Source organism: Anser anser (assembly GCF_964211835.1).
Source record: "Anser anser genome assembly, chromosome: 23".
Classification (NCBI taxonomy): Eukaryota; Metazoa; Chordata; class Aves; order Anseriformes; family Anatidae; genus Anser; species Anser anser.
The window spans coordinates 397,028-415,552 of NC_139744.1; the positions used below are offsets into that span (position 1 = coordinate 397,028).

Consider the following 18,525-nt stretch of genomic DNA (forward strand, 5'->3'; position numbering starts at 1 on the left):
TTGTGTCGGAGCTGCAGCCCTCACCATCAAAGACTTCTTCGCCTGTAGAGATGCTGGCAGGCTGGATCGCTGCTGGGACAGGCAGAGGCAGGGGCTGGGGCTGGGGAGCTGCATGGGAACCGTGGAGAAGGGGCCGGGGCGGGAGGGGGGGAGGAACTGCGATGGCTTCTTCTGTTGTTGTTTCTAACTGTTCATGTGTGGTGACAGGTTGGGAAGCTGTGTGGAAATCCTTCCTGAAGGTAATGTGTGTTTTCCTTCCTTCCTTCCTTCCTTCCTTCCTTCCTTCCTTCCTTCCTTCCTTCCTTCCTTCCTTCCTTCCTTCCTTCCTTCCTTCCTTCCTTCCTTCCTTCCTTCCATTCTTTCTCTCTTTCTCTCTTTCTCTCTTTCTCTCTTTCTCTCTTTCTCCCTCCTTCTTTCTCTCTTCTTTCTCTTTCTCTCTCTTTCTCTTTCTCTCTTTTCTCTCTCTCTCTCTTTCTCCCTCTTTCTTTCTCTCTTTCTCTCTCTCTTTCTCTCTCTCTCTCCCCCCCTTCTCTCCCTCTTCCTCTCTCTCCCTCTCCCCTTCTCTCCATCTCTCCTCCCCTTCTCTCCATCTCTCCTCACCCTACTTTCTCTGCACGATAAAGCCCAGGTCTGAATCACTGTCCTTTCTTCCCACTGGTCTGTCTGCAAAATCGCCAGTTGTGCGGCTGAGCTGTTCTCTACCCTTTCGTCTAGTGAACTCTCCTGCCATGGCAAGAGAGAGCGTATGGTGTATGGGGATGCTCACACATCCCCTTGCAACTTAACCTTGGGAAAAGGGAAACAGTGCAAATCCTAGATGCACATCCACCATTGTCTGAGCTGCTTTTCGTGCCACCCCCACCCCCCAAAAAGAAAAAAAAAAAAACAAGTCACATTTTGGAAGGTCTCTCTGCTTCTCCAGCAGAAAGCAAATCAGCCAGCTGGTAACGCTTTACTTATAATTGTAATTGAGTCCTGCAGAACCGCTGACACGCTGAACAACGGATCTGTACAGTCTTTATTTTTTGCAACAAGAAAAGCAAATGCCAGCTCAATACGAAACTCAAAGCCCGTGGCACTGGAATAAATTAGATATAGAACTGAAAGGCATTTGGAAAAAGAATCCTGAATCTATTAGGTATCAATCAGATATTTGTCCTTTGGGGGGTGGTCGCAGAGGGGGAGAGGGTCAAGGGGGGAGGAGAGGAAATTATGTACTGTCTTGTGAAAAAGTACCTCGGAGCCAGGGAAATGGTGCGAAGGAGGGAATTTTAGACGGGATCAATAAAAGGATAAATAGAGCTCCGCTCCTTTTTCTCCAGCAGAGAGAGACCGAGAGGGAGATGCTGGTTTATCAGCAACGTGCTTTTACACCCCCCTCGCCTTTCTCTTTCTCCCTCGGTCTCAGCTGAAAACTGATTACAGGTTGCTTATCGACTCCAGCACAATTTCACCCCTTCCAGCATAGATCTTGGAGGGTTTTATATCGCATCAATTATTTATCATATTTTATAAATCCAGCAGCACTACAATTTTTTGCCCCTGAGGAGGGAGCGGGCGGCGATTGGCGCCGCCGGAGCCACGTGCCCACGCGTCACATGGGCCGGGAGGAAAAAGGGCTCCTTTTTGGTGTAAATCTGGACTCTAATTCCGTAATATATCACGGTACCTCGTAAAACCGACACTAAAACGTCCCGACCTACAAATCACCCGGCCAAATTATGAGTTCATTGTATTATGCGAATGCTTTATTTTCTAAATATCAAGCCGCAAGTTCGGTTTTCCCATCCGGAGTCTTTCCCGAGCAAACTTCTTGCGCTTTTGCCTCCAACACCCAGCGAACGGGGTATGGGGCCGGATCCACTCCTCCCTTCGCCGCCTCCATGCCCGGGCTCTACTCCAGTGGCAGCGCCGTGCACCCCCAGGCCCCCACCATGTACTCCTCCGGCTACGGCCTGGAGCCCAGCTCCTTCAACATGCACTGTTCCCCCTTTGAGCAAAACCTCTCCATGATGTGCCCGGGAGATGCCTCCAAGCAGAATTGCAACAAAACGGACCAGAGGGACTCAGATTTGCAAAGCGACAGTAACTTCCGCATCTACCCCTGGATGAGGAGCACAGGTAAGCCCAAGCCTCCTTAAAGAGAGGAGCCCGGGGAGGTGGGGGGAGTGTAAATTATTTTATGGCGTGCGCGGGGGGTGGCGGAGGGGGAGGGGAGGGGGGGAATTGTCCCCAACTCCTTTCATGACGTTTCATCGAAAACGAATCTCTGTCTTCAAAAGGGAGAGAGAGAGAGAGAGAGAGAGAGAGAGAGAGAGACCCCCGCAATAAAGCCATCCTTTTAGCTTTAAATATTTATTAGTGTTGCTGGGGCTGTGTATGTGCCATCCAAAAGGCAGTTTGTCTTTGAGAGGACAGACAGAGCTGCAGAAATAATGGCCATCCCCTTCTTCTCCTATATTTACAGGATGAAGATTGTGCTACCCCTACGTAGATATAGATATAGATTCTGAAATGAACTGTTTATGGGAGGTACCCGCAAGCTTGTTTTGTTAGGTTTCAAAACCTTCATTTGCCAGCCCCTCACCGCAATGTCCCAGATGCTGCAATTAAGCCTAGCATGTTACCATCAGAAACAGCAACACATCATTCCTTGTTCAGTAAAAACCCTTCTCTCAAAACCCAGACATTCCAGCCGGGATCCGGATGGATGGATGGATGGATGGATGGATGGATGGATGGATGGATGGATGGATATAAGGACTGTGAGAGGGAGAGCACGTTTATCCGTGTGACCGCCAGAAAAACCCAAGCCAGGCAGGCGGCACGAGGAAGCGTACTGTGTGCTCTGCGCCCTGGGGAAGTCTCTTAGGAGGCGGTGGGACTTGTCCTGGGGCGCTCAGCGTGGCCCTGCCCGCCTCGGAGTTGGGGCTTCCCGGGCAGCTGCCGCGGCGCTGGCAGCGCAGCCCCGCGGGAGGCCGCGCAGAGCTCCGCGGGGAGCGGAGAGGGGGCGCCCCGCAGCGGGACGCGCTGCCGCCCGCTTCTCCCCCAGTGACCCACGCCGCGCCGGGCCGCCGCGCTGCCTGCGTTCACGAGAGTGCTCCATCTCCGTGTATTAGTGTCAATTAACATTTAATAAACATCCCGTTCCCTCGCATGGGAGCGCCCCGGCTCTACCCGGGCCCGTGGAAGGAGCGCCTGAGGCCGGGCTTCCCTGGGGCTCCGGACCCCAGCCGGGGCACGCCGGCCGGCGGTGGTTATACTCGTGTGAGACTGGGAAGAGGGGAGGAAGGCGCTGCTGTCCTGTCTGGGAGACGAGAACGCGTGAGCTCATTTCTACAGACCCCCGGCTTCGCCGGAGCCAGATTGCAATTTGAGAGCATCCCTGAGAACAAACCTCAAGCTGCAGCCAAATTATGGGAATGTGTCTTGTTAGTAAATTTCGGGGGCGACCGGACTGTGGGCCAGACTCCCTGCAAAGTAAAGGAGAAAGAAAACAACACAGCAGCCAATGCACTGCAGCTTATAAAGGCAGGAGATACCATCACAGCTATTTGGTGGTCTGTTCTTTCCACTACCTGCTCCACTGTTTGTTCACTTTTATAGTTGATTTATCAAAGACCAAATATTTCTGGTCGTAAACACTTCGTCTCTGCTTTTATCTGACCTTAGATTTAAGAAGCCCTCCGCCTCTCCCCGCCCCCCCCCCCCCCTTTCCCCCTTAGCATGTGACGCTGCGAGGAACAGCACTAGAGAGGGCTTGGAAGCAGAGAAAATGCACGAGCGTCCCTGTACTCCAAACCCTGGATGCTCTGGGATGTGTTCTGCCTAAAACTAGGGAAACTCGACCTCGGTCGTAAAAGCGGGTTCTCGTCCGCCGCCCGACACCCCCACCTCCCACCCACCCCCCCCCGCCTGATGCCCACTGTGCGATCGCGCTTGTGGAATTTCATCAGCGAGCAGAGATAGAGTTGTCATCCCTATTCAGCAGCAGTTTATGGCTCTCCTTCAGAGGATTTTACAACCCACATTCCACAACCTGCAGATTTTTGCTTTACAGCTAGCATGGCTATTTTACTTTTTTTCTCCTTTTAATGACTAGGTCTTTTCTTCTTTTAAAAAGAAAAAAAAAAAAGAAGAAGAAGAAGAAGTAGAAGAAGAAGAAGAAGAAGAAGAAGAAGAAGAAGAAGAAGAAGAAGAGGAAGAAGAAGGAGTCTAGTGGAATGTGTGGAGGAGAGGCCGAGAGCTGCTGTTTGCTAACCCGAGTTCTTTGGGAAATAATATATTATACTGTAGATATACACTTACATGGAAAATAGAGCCAGGATTACAAACACCATATTGTATAATTATTTCCAGTTGGACTCAGGAAATGTCGGTTTGGAACGGGGTGTGTGTGGAATTAAGGGTCGGGCCCTTTCCCGAGCCCTGCTCAAGGACAACAGAATAGTAGTGGCGAGTCTGGGGTAGGTGTTGAAGCATTCTCATGTATGCACACACCCACAGGAATAGTCCGAGGGTAGCAGCCCCCATGTCAGCCCCTGCCTGCACAGCCCCAGTGAAACAGAAGTCGCTGCTGTGCCCAAAACATTCCTTGAAATAATTAAGACCATAAGACACCTTCTAAGCAAGCACCCTGATGACAGCTTTAAGAGAGGACAAATAGTTGGATCTGGGTAGGTATCAGATGCCTCTCACACTCTTGCTCGGTGTTTGTGTGTGTGTGTATTTATTCCCCAACCATCCTAACTTTCTGGCGCCTAAAACTAAAGTAGGAACTTTGAGTTTGACTGGTGCTACGAGGGCAGGAAACTTTCTGAAGTTTGCTGTTCGTTCACGCACTAGCTCGGAGCCACACGCAGGCACAGGCTTATCAGGGATGCATGCAAAAAAACACTGCACGCATTTCCTAGAGTAAAGAAAATTAAATGTGCAGTGGTTTCAAAGCTAAGAACATGAAGAGTGAAGTTGGAAAAGCTTCTAGAATGCGGAGGTGATTTTGCAAATAAAAAGGCAGATAGTCTCATGTTGCACAGTTCATCCGAGGATTTTGCACTCCTGTGGAACTCAAGTGGATGGTGCTTGCTAGGCTGCACCAAAAGACAAAAGCAAGAGGGTAAAACCTAACCGCAGCATCAAAACAACACTCCCTCCCCCACCTCAAAAAAAAAAAAAACAAAAACACTAATACGGATCTAATTTTGCTTCCCAGGCACTGACAGAAAACGCGGCCGCCAGACCTACACCAGGTACCAGACCCTGGAGCTGGAGAAGGAATTCCACTACAACCGCTACTTGACGAGAAGGAGACGCATCGAGATCGCCCATGCCCTGTGTCTCACAGAGAGACAGATCAAAATCTGGTTCCAGAACAGGCGCATGAAGTGGAAAAAAGAAAATAAAACTGCCTGCTCTGGCTCCGGCAGCCAGGAAAAGCCAGACGTGGAGGACGACGAGGAAGAATGAAAGGGCAAAATGTGGATCCAGGAAACGTGAAAACCCACGCGAACAGAAAAGGGGAAAAACACACAGAAGAAAAGACTATATATTAAAATACATAAATGAGAAGTGCATAAATAATTAAAAACATAGGAATGATACATTGTGTTTCCTGACACTGAAAAAAAAAACTACCTATATTAAAGTCTTTTTTTGGGGGTGGGGGGAGATAAGACAATAGAATGAATATCTACCTATTAAATGTGGCTTTAGAGTCAGAATAGACACATTTTTCTATGTGAGTCTTCCGATAGTACAAGTAATTTGTAAATCTCCGTTTGTATTTCGCTGTGTACTTTTTGGTATGAAGTAATGTGGTCGTGTTTAGCACCTTTAATTTAGAAAATGTGACCTGAAAGTCTGAATGCAAATTATACTTAGCGTATATAGAATCGTGTACATAATATGAATGATTATCACCCCTTTTCCCTGTAACCTCTGTGGTTCTTTTCACGTTGCTATGCTGTTTTGTCTGTGTATATTTTTACTGGGATTTCTTCCCTGTTCACGTCTCTAGGAAAAAAAAAAAAAAAAGGAATTAATATTGTGCTACGTAAAATGTTATATATCGAAGTAGCAATTTATTTAATGGCAACGTGTTGCTTTTTGTTCTTCCCTCGTCTGTGATGACTATTCTTCGAAATAAAAAGTAAATCTCCAATATTCCAGAATCACGTTGGGTTCAGTTCCCTTTTCATATTAAAACAGTACACAGGCTTTTGGATTTAATTTTTTCCCCAAGGAAAATATGTATAGTAAAAGATCTTTTTTATATTAAAACATGCCACGACCTGTAATCTTAATCTTCTCTTTCTTTTTTAGCAAGGTCACTGCTAAAATCTATTTCAATAGATTTCAAAGATCAATATAATACCTTTTTCAACAGATTTGGCAAAAATATAAAAATATAACTATTATTCTGGGCTCTGGAAATGCGGGCTGGTCATCTCTCTCTTTCTCTCTCTGGGATTGTGCTGTGGCGATTACTGAAGTAGGTAAAAGTATAAAGAAGGAATGCGAAGAGGCCAGAAGCAGCCCAAACAGTCTTTCCGCCCTTTGTTTTAATTCTCTTCTTACACCCCCCCCCTTTTTTTTTTTTTTTGAGAGAGAGATTCTCCCTCTGCTTTTCAATTACCTTACTGCGGATTAGAACTATTTCATTAGTACCAAATAATGTTTAACATCAAAGCGCGCATAAAATAAATTAAAGCAATTAAACGCAGGAAAATCACCAATGCAAAACAAAAGTGAGTAACTTTAAGCACTTGCGCAGGAACCAACCTTCGCCGCCCTTTCCCCCTCCCGTGCCTGTTTGTTTATTTACATTTCCAGGGTGCGCAGTAAAGACGCGGATTCCTCCAGCGGAGGCTGCACATAACTTGCTCGACAAATGTATGCTCAAGATGCACACACGGAAAAAATCAGACAGCTTTGGAAGCACTTCTGGCTTTGCAATGGCAGCTTTCCACCTTTCCTTCCTTGCGGCTCTGTCTGCCTGCCTTTTCACCACCCGCCAGCATAGATGACTTCATGTCTTAAGTGAAGGCGCACAGGGCGTCTTTAGCAGGTTCCAGCGAAAATAAGATGCCACGTCAAGTATCGGCGCGCCCACATCTATCATACAGATTTGCAGTATATACTACATATCCTAATTATGGCAAGACCATTGTTAAAGAGAGCAGCTGTTATGGCTTCTGAACACTGAAATCCTACTTGAAGAGAAGGGTAAATAAAGGGAACTTCCTTTTTTCTTGGTGAAATCCGTTGGTGCAATCTCTTCGCATAGCGAGGAAAAAAAAAAAAAAAACAGTTCTAGAAATTTCCCCCTAGTCCTGGAGCTCTGCTGCATTGGCACGGCTTTCTGCCCCCTTGGCACGGACCTCTGCCATCGGGGACAAGCAAGAATTGAGGAGGATTTCATAAAAAAGGCAAAACGTCCCCCACCGATGCCTTAATACCATGAACCCAGGGCAGCGGCTTACCGGCGGGGCATCCCGTCACCCCCCCCCCACCTTGTAGAGGGAGCCCGGTGTCTCCCCGGGGGTGATCAGCCGTGGGGACCCGGTGAGGCACGAACCCCACCGGCTCTGCTCTGCCCAGGGCATGAGCACCCCGGCCACGGTCTACTTTTATTTCCTTTTTTTTTTTTTTTTTTTACTTCCCTAAAACCTGGTAATTGCCCTTTTCAGCAAAAAAGGTTCCCAATTGAGTAAAAAAAAAAAAAAAATCCCTCCCGAACCCCACTGTTTTACTATGTCTTTACACATCTAAAAACCAAACCCCAGCCCAATCTCTTTATTTCAGAGGAGTTATTGTTCATAGCCTATTACGTGAGAAATTATTCGATCATTTCTCTCAAACACCCCCCACATGCAACCAAGGGGGGAAGAATCCCTGAACCCCCTTTCATATTCTTTTATTTTTGTTTTAAAAAAAAGATGGCGGCTAAGAAAAAGACTGCTGTTAAACCGGTCATGAAGAAATGCAATAAATTCCTTGTTGTTTTATGAAAATTTACAACTTTGTGATAGAACTTTATGAGTGGCTGGGTTCTGGGATTGGCCAGAGCCGGTCATGTGGACTGCTAACCGTGAACATGAACTTTTTATTATTTCCCATGTGGTTATATTGCACCATTCTTCTGTCCGCTGCACCTTGGGTCGGATCAGTGTCCTCTATAGGGCTCTCGCCTCTTTACATTTTTTTACTTTTGTGTATAGGTTCGATAGGGCTAAAACAGGGGAGAGAGGAGGGGGGACGCTTGTGCACACATCCACACACGCTCATAGACACCCACATCCGCACACACATAGGAAAAGAGGTGCTTTATTTTTATTTTTATTTTTTTTTTAAATTCATCTGTTAATTTGCCTGCTGACTTGGAATCTCAGTAGTAATGGAGGGACAGAGGAGATTCTGGACCGAGTGGAGGCTATCATTTTTCAAAGAGGGAAGTTACTCCATTTTCTATGCAAATGACAGAAATGCAAGAAGCTATCACAAGTCAGAGAGGCAATCGACGGCTATCAGGTTGGGACAATATTTGTCAGCTAACAGATAAGCAAACGCTGTCTCTCTGTCCCTATATATTTACTTATACCACAGAAATGGACGTCAAAAGGTAAGGGAATAATATCTGTTTCTCTTAATTTAATGTTTTCATTGAGAAAATGTATTTGTCAATCTGCCTTTTCTATCCCAGTCCCCATTTTCCTCTCTCCCCCTACCCAAGGGGACAAGTAGAAATAAAAGGGTGGAGTGAGGAAGAAAGGAGACACTGGAAGAAATCAGGGGTGGTGGAAATCTCTTTAAGTGAAATTTTCCCCTTAAAAGTGTAACATAAGGTGGGAAAAGGAGGGGGAGAAGAAAGAGGGAAAAAATGAATAAATGGGGGGACGACAGAAAGAGAAGGAAAGAAAGAAGGAAAGAAGGATGGAAGGATGGAAGGAAGGAAGGAAGAGAGAGAGAGAGAGAGGAAGAGAGAGAGAAAAGAAGGAAGGAGGAAAGAAAGACAAAGAAAAAAATGAAGGAAGGAATTGAATGGAATAAGAAGAAAGTAGCCTGTAAGGTCACCTGGAGATTGTAGAGTTGGAATGAAGGATTTTGCAGTAGATCGGTGATGAAGGCTTTTAGATACTGTCTTAAAAAAATTACCAAGCCCTTTGTGGGTAGTTGTCGTGTTTTGTTTTGTTTTGTTTTGTTTTGTTTTGTTTTGTTTCCCTCGCAAAATCTCTTGACAGTTTGCCTGTCTTTAGGCGCCCAGTAATTTGCCGAAGTTTGTGTGGAAGCCAGTTGGGTTTTGCGTTGCTCTCCAGGGTCATTATTATGTGGGTGGTTTCTTCAAAGAGGGCAGTTCACGGCAGTCCCCAAGAACAAGGTTCTGAAAATTGGGGGTGGGGGTGGGGGTGTTGGAGGGATGGGGGGGGGGGTGAGGGGGTGAGGAAGAGAAACGAAAAGAGAGAGATTAAAAAAAAAAAAAGATAATAAGAATGAAGCCAACCCAGATAGCAGTGCTCTCATTGCGATTCTTTTTTGTTATTGTTTTTTTTTTTTTTCTTCGTGAAACTCCCAAATGAAGCTGACGTTGCGACGCAATAAGCCTCCCCGTATTTAATTGCGTTTTTCAGTGTTAACGGGTCTTTACGGATTTTCATACCGGAATACCGGGTAGGGTTTCAGACCCACGTTGTGTTGGTCCTTTTCCACAGCTTGCAACCAGGTTTTGTGCAAGTTTCCCCCCGTGTTTTCTCTCCTCTGCCTGTCTGATACCCTAACGTTTGCCTTCGGTTTTAGGAGAAATTGTCCGGAGATGCCCGTCATTTTGAATGCGTTTTTTCTAGACTTCAGGTTGTTTAAATAGTACTAATTGCTACTGTTATGGGGTGATTTTTAAATAAGATGTAGAAGCCTCTATATGTGAAGCGAGATTGAGTAATAAGAAATTCATTACTTAAGCATAAACCATTTTATGACGTGCCAATTTATCTCACCTAATTTCAGTGTGTCTGAAGGTTGCATGGACCAGAGTAAATGATCGCAAGCCGTGGAAATAATAAACAGAAGGTCGTTTTTAAAAGATATTTCTTCCCGAACCTGTTACATTTTTCATAAATCACGGGAAAAAATATAATGCCGGTTCGCACGCCTGTTTTCCTCTAAGTCTCTCCGCGCTCATTTTCTTCTTTTTTTTCTTTCCATTTTTTTTTCCAATTCTTAATTAAAAAACAAACAAGCAAATAAATAGAAACCTTGCTCCATAACGCTTTTATGCCGATTCTTCCACATCCTGCGTGGGCAACCACTTGTGGAAACCTCGCACTTCGGTGCGGGCAAGTCTTTTTAACCTCGTCAGCACGGGTCGGCGTGGGATGGCCGAGAAACCTCCGAGTGCCCCGGGGTGGGGGGCCCGCGCTGCTGCCGGCGGGCGCCCCTCCTCGCAGTCTTCCTGCTTGCTAATTTAAGAAAATAAAATTAAATAGAATAAAACGAAGGCAGCCCCCGGCGGCGCCGTTCCCCCGGTGCCGCCGCCGCGCTGCGGGGCTCGCCCATTCCCCGCCGTCTGCTGCCATCTACCGTCGACGGCTGCGGCCGGCGGCTCCCCGGGGGCTCCCCGCAGCCGGTGCCCCGCCGTGGGCGGCTCTGCCCGGGTCCTCTCTCCCCGGCCGGGCGGCCGGAGCAGGCGGCCGGCAGCGCCCGGCGGGGCCTGGCTCCGCGCTGCTCGGGAAGGGGAGCGGCTTTCGAATGCGTTTCCACCCTTGAGGCTTGGTGCCCTGCTGGGAACTGCAAATGGGAGATTTGCTTTTAGCTGTTTGCGTGGTCTTACAGTGTCTGAATATGCGTACGCGGGATGCGCTTGCACATATACGGGCACTGACATGGGCAATGTACACCCCGTACGAGTGTGTGTTGCTCTGCGCACACCCCGATGTGTAGTGCTGTGTGTGTGCAACTGTGTGTTTGTTCCTTGCCGTGTGTGTATAAATACATACATGCATATACATTCAAAGGCTATCTATCTCTCTATCTCTCTGTTTATCTATCTGCACACACACGGAAGATGAAAGATAGCCGGTTGTTTGCTGAGCGTGAACACAAGCGGAGATCTTGTAAAATGAAACACGGTAATGACGTATGAGGCAAAGGCGAGGCTGGGGATTTCAGCTAATCATAAAAGGCAGAGGAGCTTTTATTTATTTATGGCTTCGAGTGGTCATTTCAGTGGGCTCTGGAAAAGATATGTCAAGTCGCATACACAAAATTGAGGTGGTTGCTGGGGAAGGAACAGAGAGTAAAGGCAGACGACGAATCACTTTTAAGTTACTCTGAGCTTTGAAGGGACAATGCGTGTCTGTTATTTTAAAAGGTTTCTCTCTCCTTCCCTCCCTTCCTCCCTCCCTCCCTCTTTCTCCCTCTCGTTTTCTCTTTCTACCACACAGTTTCCTGGCAACTGTTTATGTCTAGGCTAGTGACACTTTCTCTAAGAAAGTGAGATGCTGAGTGACTACATGTATAAAAAAAAAGGGGGGGGGGGCAGACACGACGACTTTCCTTTGACTAACAACATCCATGATTAACTTATTCTATGTTGTAATTCCCAACACCTCGCAGCATTCGCCTTCCACATTTTATGACATGTATCGGCTTCTCCTTACCTTCTCCTACGTATCCAATCCAATCTACTAGCAGCCCCCTTCCCCCGGTCTCAGGGTTTTCTTTTGCCGAAATAGTTCAGTATGAATGCATTTTGACTACCCCAATGTCCTTACCCCCCCCGCTCTCCCTCCTCCGCCCTCCCCTTTTTGTTAATAATTAGCTGCACTCTTTAATGGAACAATGGTAGATTATTATTACTTCTTTTCAAAGATCCCATTAAGAAGGTTATTATGCACTGCACGGGAAGTCAGGTAAATTAAACTTAAATTGCTGGAAATTAAGTTTCAGATGGTTATGTGCGGAGAGAGCAAGTATTTTTTTCTACACCTTCAGGGGTCATTGTTTTAAACACGCCAGCACTGCAGCGCATACATGACTTCTGTGGTTGTTTCTTTCCCCAATGTGATTTTTACTGTGCATGAACATCACAGGGGAGGCTTCTCTGCTGCCAATTGCTTTCTATGTCTGACTCCAGGAACAAGTTTTTTTTTTTTTTTTTTTTCCCTAAGTGTTTTCGTGGTATTTACTTGACTTTATGGCTGCAATAAGTCCCTCGGTAGGGAAACCCCCGCTGTGTTCTCACTTCAGAAGGATCGGGAATTCCAGCTCCACATGAAAAAGAGTTTCATTTTTTATTGGAACCAACTGCACTGAACTTTCTACCAAGTTCTTAGCCGGTTTAGCTTTCACACAAGAAATGCTCTGTTCTGTTTGCATTTCGAAATGTTTGGGTGTTGTTTTAATCCCCTCATCTATTTGCCTTTCTCTACTTTGTGGAGTAGGCATTTGCTGCCCAGAAAAGCGAACAAAAATCGAGACCTTCCTGGGCAGATAGCTGTGATTGTACATACTGTAAATACGTCTCTTTATCTTTATTTATACCCCGCCAGTTGAGTGATGTCAGTCAGGAGAGGAAAGACGGGTTCCCAGCGCAGAATGAAATACGTTATACCACCTTCTGGCGTCTCTTGCAACTTCCCCGGTTTATTGCTCCTTAGCAAACCCTGTGCCTGTTTTTAAGCAGATGAGGCCAAAGACTGAATAAAGATATGCCAATGAGTACGGTCAAAGACAAATCTAACTTAAGGGCTGCTGTATAAGCTTGCTTCTGCATCCGTTATCCTTTGCTCTGTGTCTCCGTCCCTCCCGGCTTGTCTGGCCCTAGAGTCGTCCAAAGAAAATACCGCAAAATCGGTCTCAGATTTACATGGGGACTTTGGCGGAGAAGACAGGAGATTGTCTATTAAGTAGCTATAATAATAACTCAATATTTATTTATTTATTTACTTTGGTAAAGCTATTTAGATGGGGAGAGAAACCACCTCTGTGCTTAATGTACAGTTCTCTGAGATTTAGTGCGGTTTAAGACCTCTGCTAGAATTTGCATGCATTATATGTGGCAAACCAATTAGACTGCGGTTCAGACCCTTCAAAATGCACTATGACACATTTTTTCAGGTTGGAAATAATGTTTTCTTCTTATTTTATTTTATTTATTTTTTTTATTTTTTATTTTTCTCCCACAAATAACCGTCTGCAGTGTCAAGAGAAGCTTCACCCTTCTTCTAAAAAGCGGGATGTATTAATGTTATCTATAGCGTGTCTAAAATGTTAGCAATTAGCAAGCGGACAGATTACATTCATTTTATTTTCTTATATAATGGCGACAGTCAAGCCACTTAAAAAGTCTGTTTTAGTCATAAATGCGCTAAAACGAGTAGCATTTTACTGCTGTAAAACATGGGGAGGGGATGGGGCGGTGTCAAACTATTTTGAAGAATTGACTTGCAGCGAAGTCATGAGAACTGATAGAAAATATTATAGTAAGCATTTTCAGCAGATGTACTCACGCGTTGAATTATCAGGACATCAATTTCTTAGCCAAAAATGTGCAGGCAAAGCTGATCATGCCAGATAATCGCTGTTTTTGTAGTGCTACCAATATTGTGTAATTCTCAAATCAAATGTATGAGCTGTACGGCTCCTGCAAAGCAGTTAACTTCAATCTCTCATCCGATCTTTTTTTTTTTTTTTCTTCTCTAGTCATCGTTCCCTTTCAATCTTCCTTTTTTTTTTTTTTTTTTCCCTTGCATACCAATAAAGTAGATCTACGTAAGTTTGGGTCCACTCCATACACAAAAGGAAACTCTGCAAGAACAAATATAAGAGATATCAGTCAGAGAGGGGGTGGAGGATGGAAAACTACTTCCTTTGCATGTTATTTCCTTGAATTATAAGGATTACGTTTCAGTCGAAATGTTCATTGCAGCCGTGGCATGAAACAATCTTGGCTGTGCTTATGTAAATATGATGTTTAAAATATATTAGCTCGTAATAAGATACGGATTTCTTAGATACTTAAAGCTCTGTCAGACAGCCGCATTGGCAGCTTTACAGTGAGCATGTACTATATGTAATTCTAGATTTGTAGCGCACACGGCCACAGATTCAAGTACAGGGGAGTGCATATTATAAGGCGTGCCATTTCACTGCATATAAGAACCGACAGACAGATGGCTACAAATTCGGACAGGAAACAAATCCTTTATATAACGCGAATGATCAGTGACAGTCCTGGTTTTCATTATTACTTTTTTTTTTTTTTTCCTGTAAGATCGCTCTGATTTTTCCCGCTTGAAAAAATAGTAGGCACCGAATAGAGATCCCACATTACCTTGAGCAAACAGAGGTCTGAAGAGGGGATGCGCCAGGTAGTGCAGAGTACATCCCTGGCGACGAAATCCAGGAAAAAAAATAATGAATTAGTCGAACCCAAGAAGAAAGTATAGCTTTTGGGATGGCAGGGAATTGCTTGAGACTTTCGAGCTTATCTCTTTCAACGTTTTAAGTTTTCAAAAATAAGTATTTTGCAGTGGGGATGGGCTCGAAAGGAGGGATGCAAAAAGGCAGGGTCCCTGCGCACCTCCAAGGCAGCAGACCCACCACACCACAAATTTCCTCTCGTAAAAAAAAATAAAAATAAAACAAATAAAATAATAGAAATAATTTTTAAAAAATCTCGATCGGTAACAATCAATAAACTCAGCTTTTGATCGTAACACAAAGTTTCTTTTTCTTGTTTTTTTTTTGTTTGTTTGTTTTTTTTTCCAGAAAAGGTCGGGCATAGATTTGGTATTAACAAAAAAACGCAAGAGGGCACAATGCGGTACAATACTCCAGAGCAGATCGGGATTTAGCAAGGGATAAAGGAAATACTTCGATTTTCCATTTATCTCCTGAATATGTAGCTTTTGCAGATAAATAAACGAAAAAGATACTATATATGAAAAGCGGATGTTTGTTTTAATCCAGCGCAGCTTTCTTAACAGGGAATGCTTAACAGGGAATGCTAATCTATAGTAATTAGATAAACATGAACCGAAATAAATTGTCAAAATCCATTTCTTCTCCTATAGGAAATCTCTTAGTCTAACCAACGGGATCTCATCCTTGCAAAGTTCACACACACAACTTTTTTTCATTAACTGTAGAAAAGTACCCAGATATTTTAGGACGAATTGCAGACACTAAGGGTTAAAGTTTTCCGAATGTAAATAAATAACTTTTTTTTTCCCACTTACACCAGGTATTTGTATACATTATGTGTGTGGATGCACCGCCATCCATACACACAGGCTTTCACATTCACACTCCCCCATGCTGAAGTCGTCGGGGGGGGGGGGGGGGGGGGAGCATTTATTTATGAAGCTCTGAGCGCGCCGGGAACGTTTCTTTCCGCAGATATCATATATTTGGTTAAGGGGGTGCATTTCTGTTGTTTAAAAGGGAGGGAAAAGGGGGTGGATGGTTTGTTCTTGGGGTCCCTGGTGCAATCTCAGCTCCTCATGGGTGCTATTTTGCAACCTCAGGCGCCTGCTATTGGTCAGCCCATGATCAGATGGTTGTATTTCCTTGTGTCCCTCGCTGGCACCACGCCATCTCCCTTCAGCTAAAACCCAATCTCCGATATACTACTAATAGCTAAACCACTTGGACTATAAAACACAACAAATCATAAAGCCGGGAAAGGACGGCAGGCTCCTTCCAATGAGTTCTTATTTTGTCAACTCGACCTTCCCGGTGAGTCTGGCGGCGGGGCAGGAGCCCTTCCTGGGACAGATCCCGTTATATCCCTCGGGCTATGCGGATCCTTTGAGGCACTACCCCACCACCTATGGAGCCACGGGAGTCCAGGAGAAGGGCTATGCCTCCTCTCCCTACTACCAGCAAAGCAACGGAGCCTACAGCCGCAGCTCCGCCTGTGACTATGGGGCCGGCGGTTTTTTCAGGGAGAAGGACCCTGCGTGCGCCCCTTCCAACCTGGACGAGGTGCCCTTCGCCCCCGAGCCGCGCAAGTCGGACTGCGCGCAGAGCAAAACTGTGTTCGGAGAGAGCGAGGAGCAAAAGTGTTCCGCCCCGGTTTACCCCTGGATGCAGCGGATGAACTCTTGCAATAGTGAGTTTACTCTTTTACAGAAATAAATACATCAATCTCCTCCCCCCTTTTTTATTTGTTACCGCCAGAGTGAGAGAGCGAGGGAAGCAGGAATAAGGTTCACTTTAGAGCCCAAACTTCCAGCGGGGAAGTTAGGCAAAATGAGAGGCTCCAAGTTGCTTCTGACACGCACCAAAACTTCACGCCGCTGAAGTATTTTCTCCTTTCGACCAGTTCCCCCCGCTTCCCCACTAGAAAAACAGCAAAAAAGTTTGCTCCCTATTTAATCCCCGGTACAGTATTTCTGCTTTCCCCCTTCTTTTTTTTCCACATTCCAGTTTGCGTGTCACGCAGTCACAATGATTTGTCTCTGTCTCCCCTAAACGCACAGGGAGATATCTTTTCTAAATCAGATCTGGATGACTTTACACATGCACGTACCCACACCCTCAAGCAGCTTCCTCTCTCTTTAGATAGCCGACCTGGAGTTAGATAATATAAAAGTGTTTAAATATTTGAAAGGAGAGAGCTACATTTTTAATGAAACTTACACGTAATGAAAAGTCTGCCTGGGGAGAATTTTTTGCTCCTGATGATATATGACTTTTTTAAGTGCTGTTTCCTCAATCAGGAGAAGGGGGAAAAATGAGAGAGAGAGAGAGGGAGAAAGAAAAAAAAAAAAAGAAGAAAAAATTGAGTCTCACCACCCTTATCCCCATGTTTAGATGCATTTGTTGCCTTTTAAGTTCCGAATTGATGTCCATTAGCGCAGGGACATAAAGCGTTGTATCCTCTTTAATGTCGACTTTGGGCAGATCGATTCACTTCATTATTGCTTAAATGCTCAGATCTATTACAGTTGCCGGTAGGGTGGAAAACAGCGGAGGGGGGTGGGGGTGGGAGAACACCTTGCGATTTTTCATCGCGGAGTAAGATAGATCTCGCCCTGTCTCCCCAGCCCGCTGCAGGCTGGCGCGGTCCGCACCAGCCCCTGCTCTGCCCGGCCGCCCGCAGCCCGCGCGGGCTCCCCGCGGGCGCGCACCCAGGCGGCCCGGCCGCGGGGGCTCCCGGGGGGGCTTTTGTTGGCCGAAGCCTGGGGAGGGCAGGGAGCAGGCCCCCTCTCCTCCGCACACAGGCACGGCGCAGGCGGCACCGTCCCCCCGGGTTGCCCGGGACCTCCGCCGCCCCGCTAAACCCCGGGGCTTCCCCCCCCCCCCCCGCCCCCCTTCTCTCTCTTTTTTTATTTTTATTTTTTTTGCGGGTGTCGCAGGTTCCTCCTTCGGGCCCAGCGGCCGGAGAGGCCGCCAGACCTACACCCGCTACCAGACGCTGGAGCTGGAGAAGGAATTTCACTTCAACCGCTACCTGACCCGGCGCCGGCGGATCGAGATCGCCCACTCCCTCTGCCTGACGGAGCGGCAGATCAAGATCTGGTTCCAGAACCGCCGGATGAAGTGGAAAAAAGAGAACAAACTGCTCAACTCCTCGCAGCTGAGCGCGGAGGAGGAGGAGGAGAAAACGGCGGAGTGAAAGTATTATTTAAAAAAAGAGAGAGGGAGTGAGTGCGTGCGTGTGAGAGCCAAGAGGATGAGGGTGGTGTGGGCTGGCTGCGAGGAAAGGGAAAACGTGCACATTGGTGGGACAAGCCCTCTGCAGCAACGGCAACAGCTAGAAAGTTTGGGCCACCAATGCCATGGACTCGCGTTCCCAGTAAACTGTCGTGTCCAGAAAAAAAAAAAAAAAAAATCAGGCTTCTAGTTGCGTTTTTTTCTTCCTAGACTCCCCCCCCCAGTAAAATCATAAAAAAAAAAAAAAAAAGTGAGGAGATAAGCAGAGAGGAGAAAAGAAAGGCAGAAAAAAAAAAAAAAAGGACTCCTACCCGTGTTTCTACCCTTGGTGTCACTGTTAGTAATATGCTAACTCTTGTATTTAATGGAAGTGCTGCAATATATGTCATTTGGGGTGTTTATTGTCTTAATTTTGTAAAAATGTTTTATGCACGGTTGACATAGGGTTTTTTTCCTTTTTTTTTTTTCCTTTGGTAAACTAATCAAGCCCTGGGGTCTTGTAATTAGTTTCTCTCTCTCTTTTTTTTTTTTTTTTTTAAGAAGAAAATCTACTGAAAGAACGAATACTACCTAAAGGGATGCAAAAGCAACAACAGCAAAAAAAAAAGTTATATTTTATTAATTTTTGTACGTGTTGTGTTTGAGGTTTGTCTTAGGTATGACCATGGAATTCTCTAATAAAAACAAAGTCTTCGATCTCATGTACACCACACTGTCATTATTATTATCCTTCCCTTTTTCAGGGGAACTTGTCATTCTTAAGGAGCACGGAGTTATAAAGAAAGCACTGCTACTCTCTTTATGACACTGTCTTCTAATCTGCAAGGACAAGCAACTCCAAGCATACGGAAGTTACACTGGAGAGATAAA

At 45.7% G+C, this 18,525-nt stretch overlaps 3 protein-coding genes and 1 long non-coding RNA gene across 4 annotated transcripts in view; 3 read left to right on the plus strand and 1 right to left on the minus strand.

Moving 5' to 3' along the window:
• The first annotated feature begins 140 nt into the window (after nucleotides 1–140).
• HOXB7 (homeobox B7) lies at nucleotides 141–6,173 on the plus strand. The gene is made up of 2 exons (XM_083809027.1): nucleotides 141–2,121; nucleotides 5,213–6,173. The coding sequence occupies exons 1-2, from the start codon at nucleotides 1,722–1,724 to the stop codon at nucleotides 5,464–5,466; spliced, it is 654 nt and encodes a 217-aa protein (XP_083665153.1). The 5' UTR covers nucleotides 141–1,721; the 3' UTR covers nucleotides 5,467–6,173.
• On the minus strand, nucleotides 4,104–15,526 carry LOC310885546. Its single transcript, XR_014574845.1, has 2 exons — nucleotides 10,248–15,526; nucleotides 4,104–9,379 (listed from the first exon to the last, which is right to left on the minus strand). It is a non-coding gene; the product is annotated as an uncharacterized lncRNA (long non-coding RNA).
• Nucleotides 8,132–18,356, plus strand: HOXB6 (homeobox B6). The gene is made up of 3 exons (XM_083809026.1): nucleotides 8,132–8,620; nucleotides 15,522–16,108; nucleotides 17,358–18,356. Exons 2-3 carry the CDS (start codon nucleotides 15,700–15,702, stop codon nucleotides 17,615–17,617), a joined length of 669 nt encoding a protein of 222 aa, XP_083665152.1. The 5' UTR covers nucleotides 8,132–8,620; nucleotides 15,522–15,699; the 3' UTR covers nucleotides 17,618–18,356.
• HOXB3 (homeobox B3) overlaps nucleotides 8,490–18,525 on the plus strand; it is a 56,476-nt gene continuing 46,440 nt past the window's right edge. Inside the window, exon 1 of the mRNA XM_083809009.1 lies at nucleotides 8,490–8,620. The gene's annotated coding sequence lies outside the window, so the exon portion shown is untranslated. The remainder of the gene's footprint in view (nucleotides 8,621–18,525) is intronic.

What these genes read in the sequence shown, in the direction of transcription:
- HOXB7 (XM_083809027.1), top strand. Translation starts at nt 1,722, where the DNA reads ATGAGTTCATTGTATTATGCGAATGCTTTATTTTCTAAATATCAAGCC. An exon ending in CCCCTGGATGAGGAGCACAG is followed by an intron (nt 2,122 to 5,212) that starts GTAAGCCCAAGC and finishes TTTGCTTCCCAG; the next exon opens with GCACTGACAGAAAACGCGGC.
- HOXB6 (XM_083809026.1), top strand. Translation starts at nt 15,700, where the DNA reads ATGAGTTCTTATTTTGTCAACTCGACCTTCCCGGTGAGTCTGGCGGCG. An exon ending in GCGGATGAACTCTTGCAATA is followed by an intron (nt 16,109 to 17,357) that starts GTGAGTTTACTC and finishes CGGGTGTCGCAG; the next exon opens with GTTCCTCCTTCGGGCCCAGC.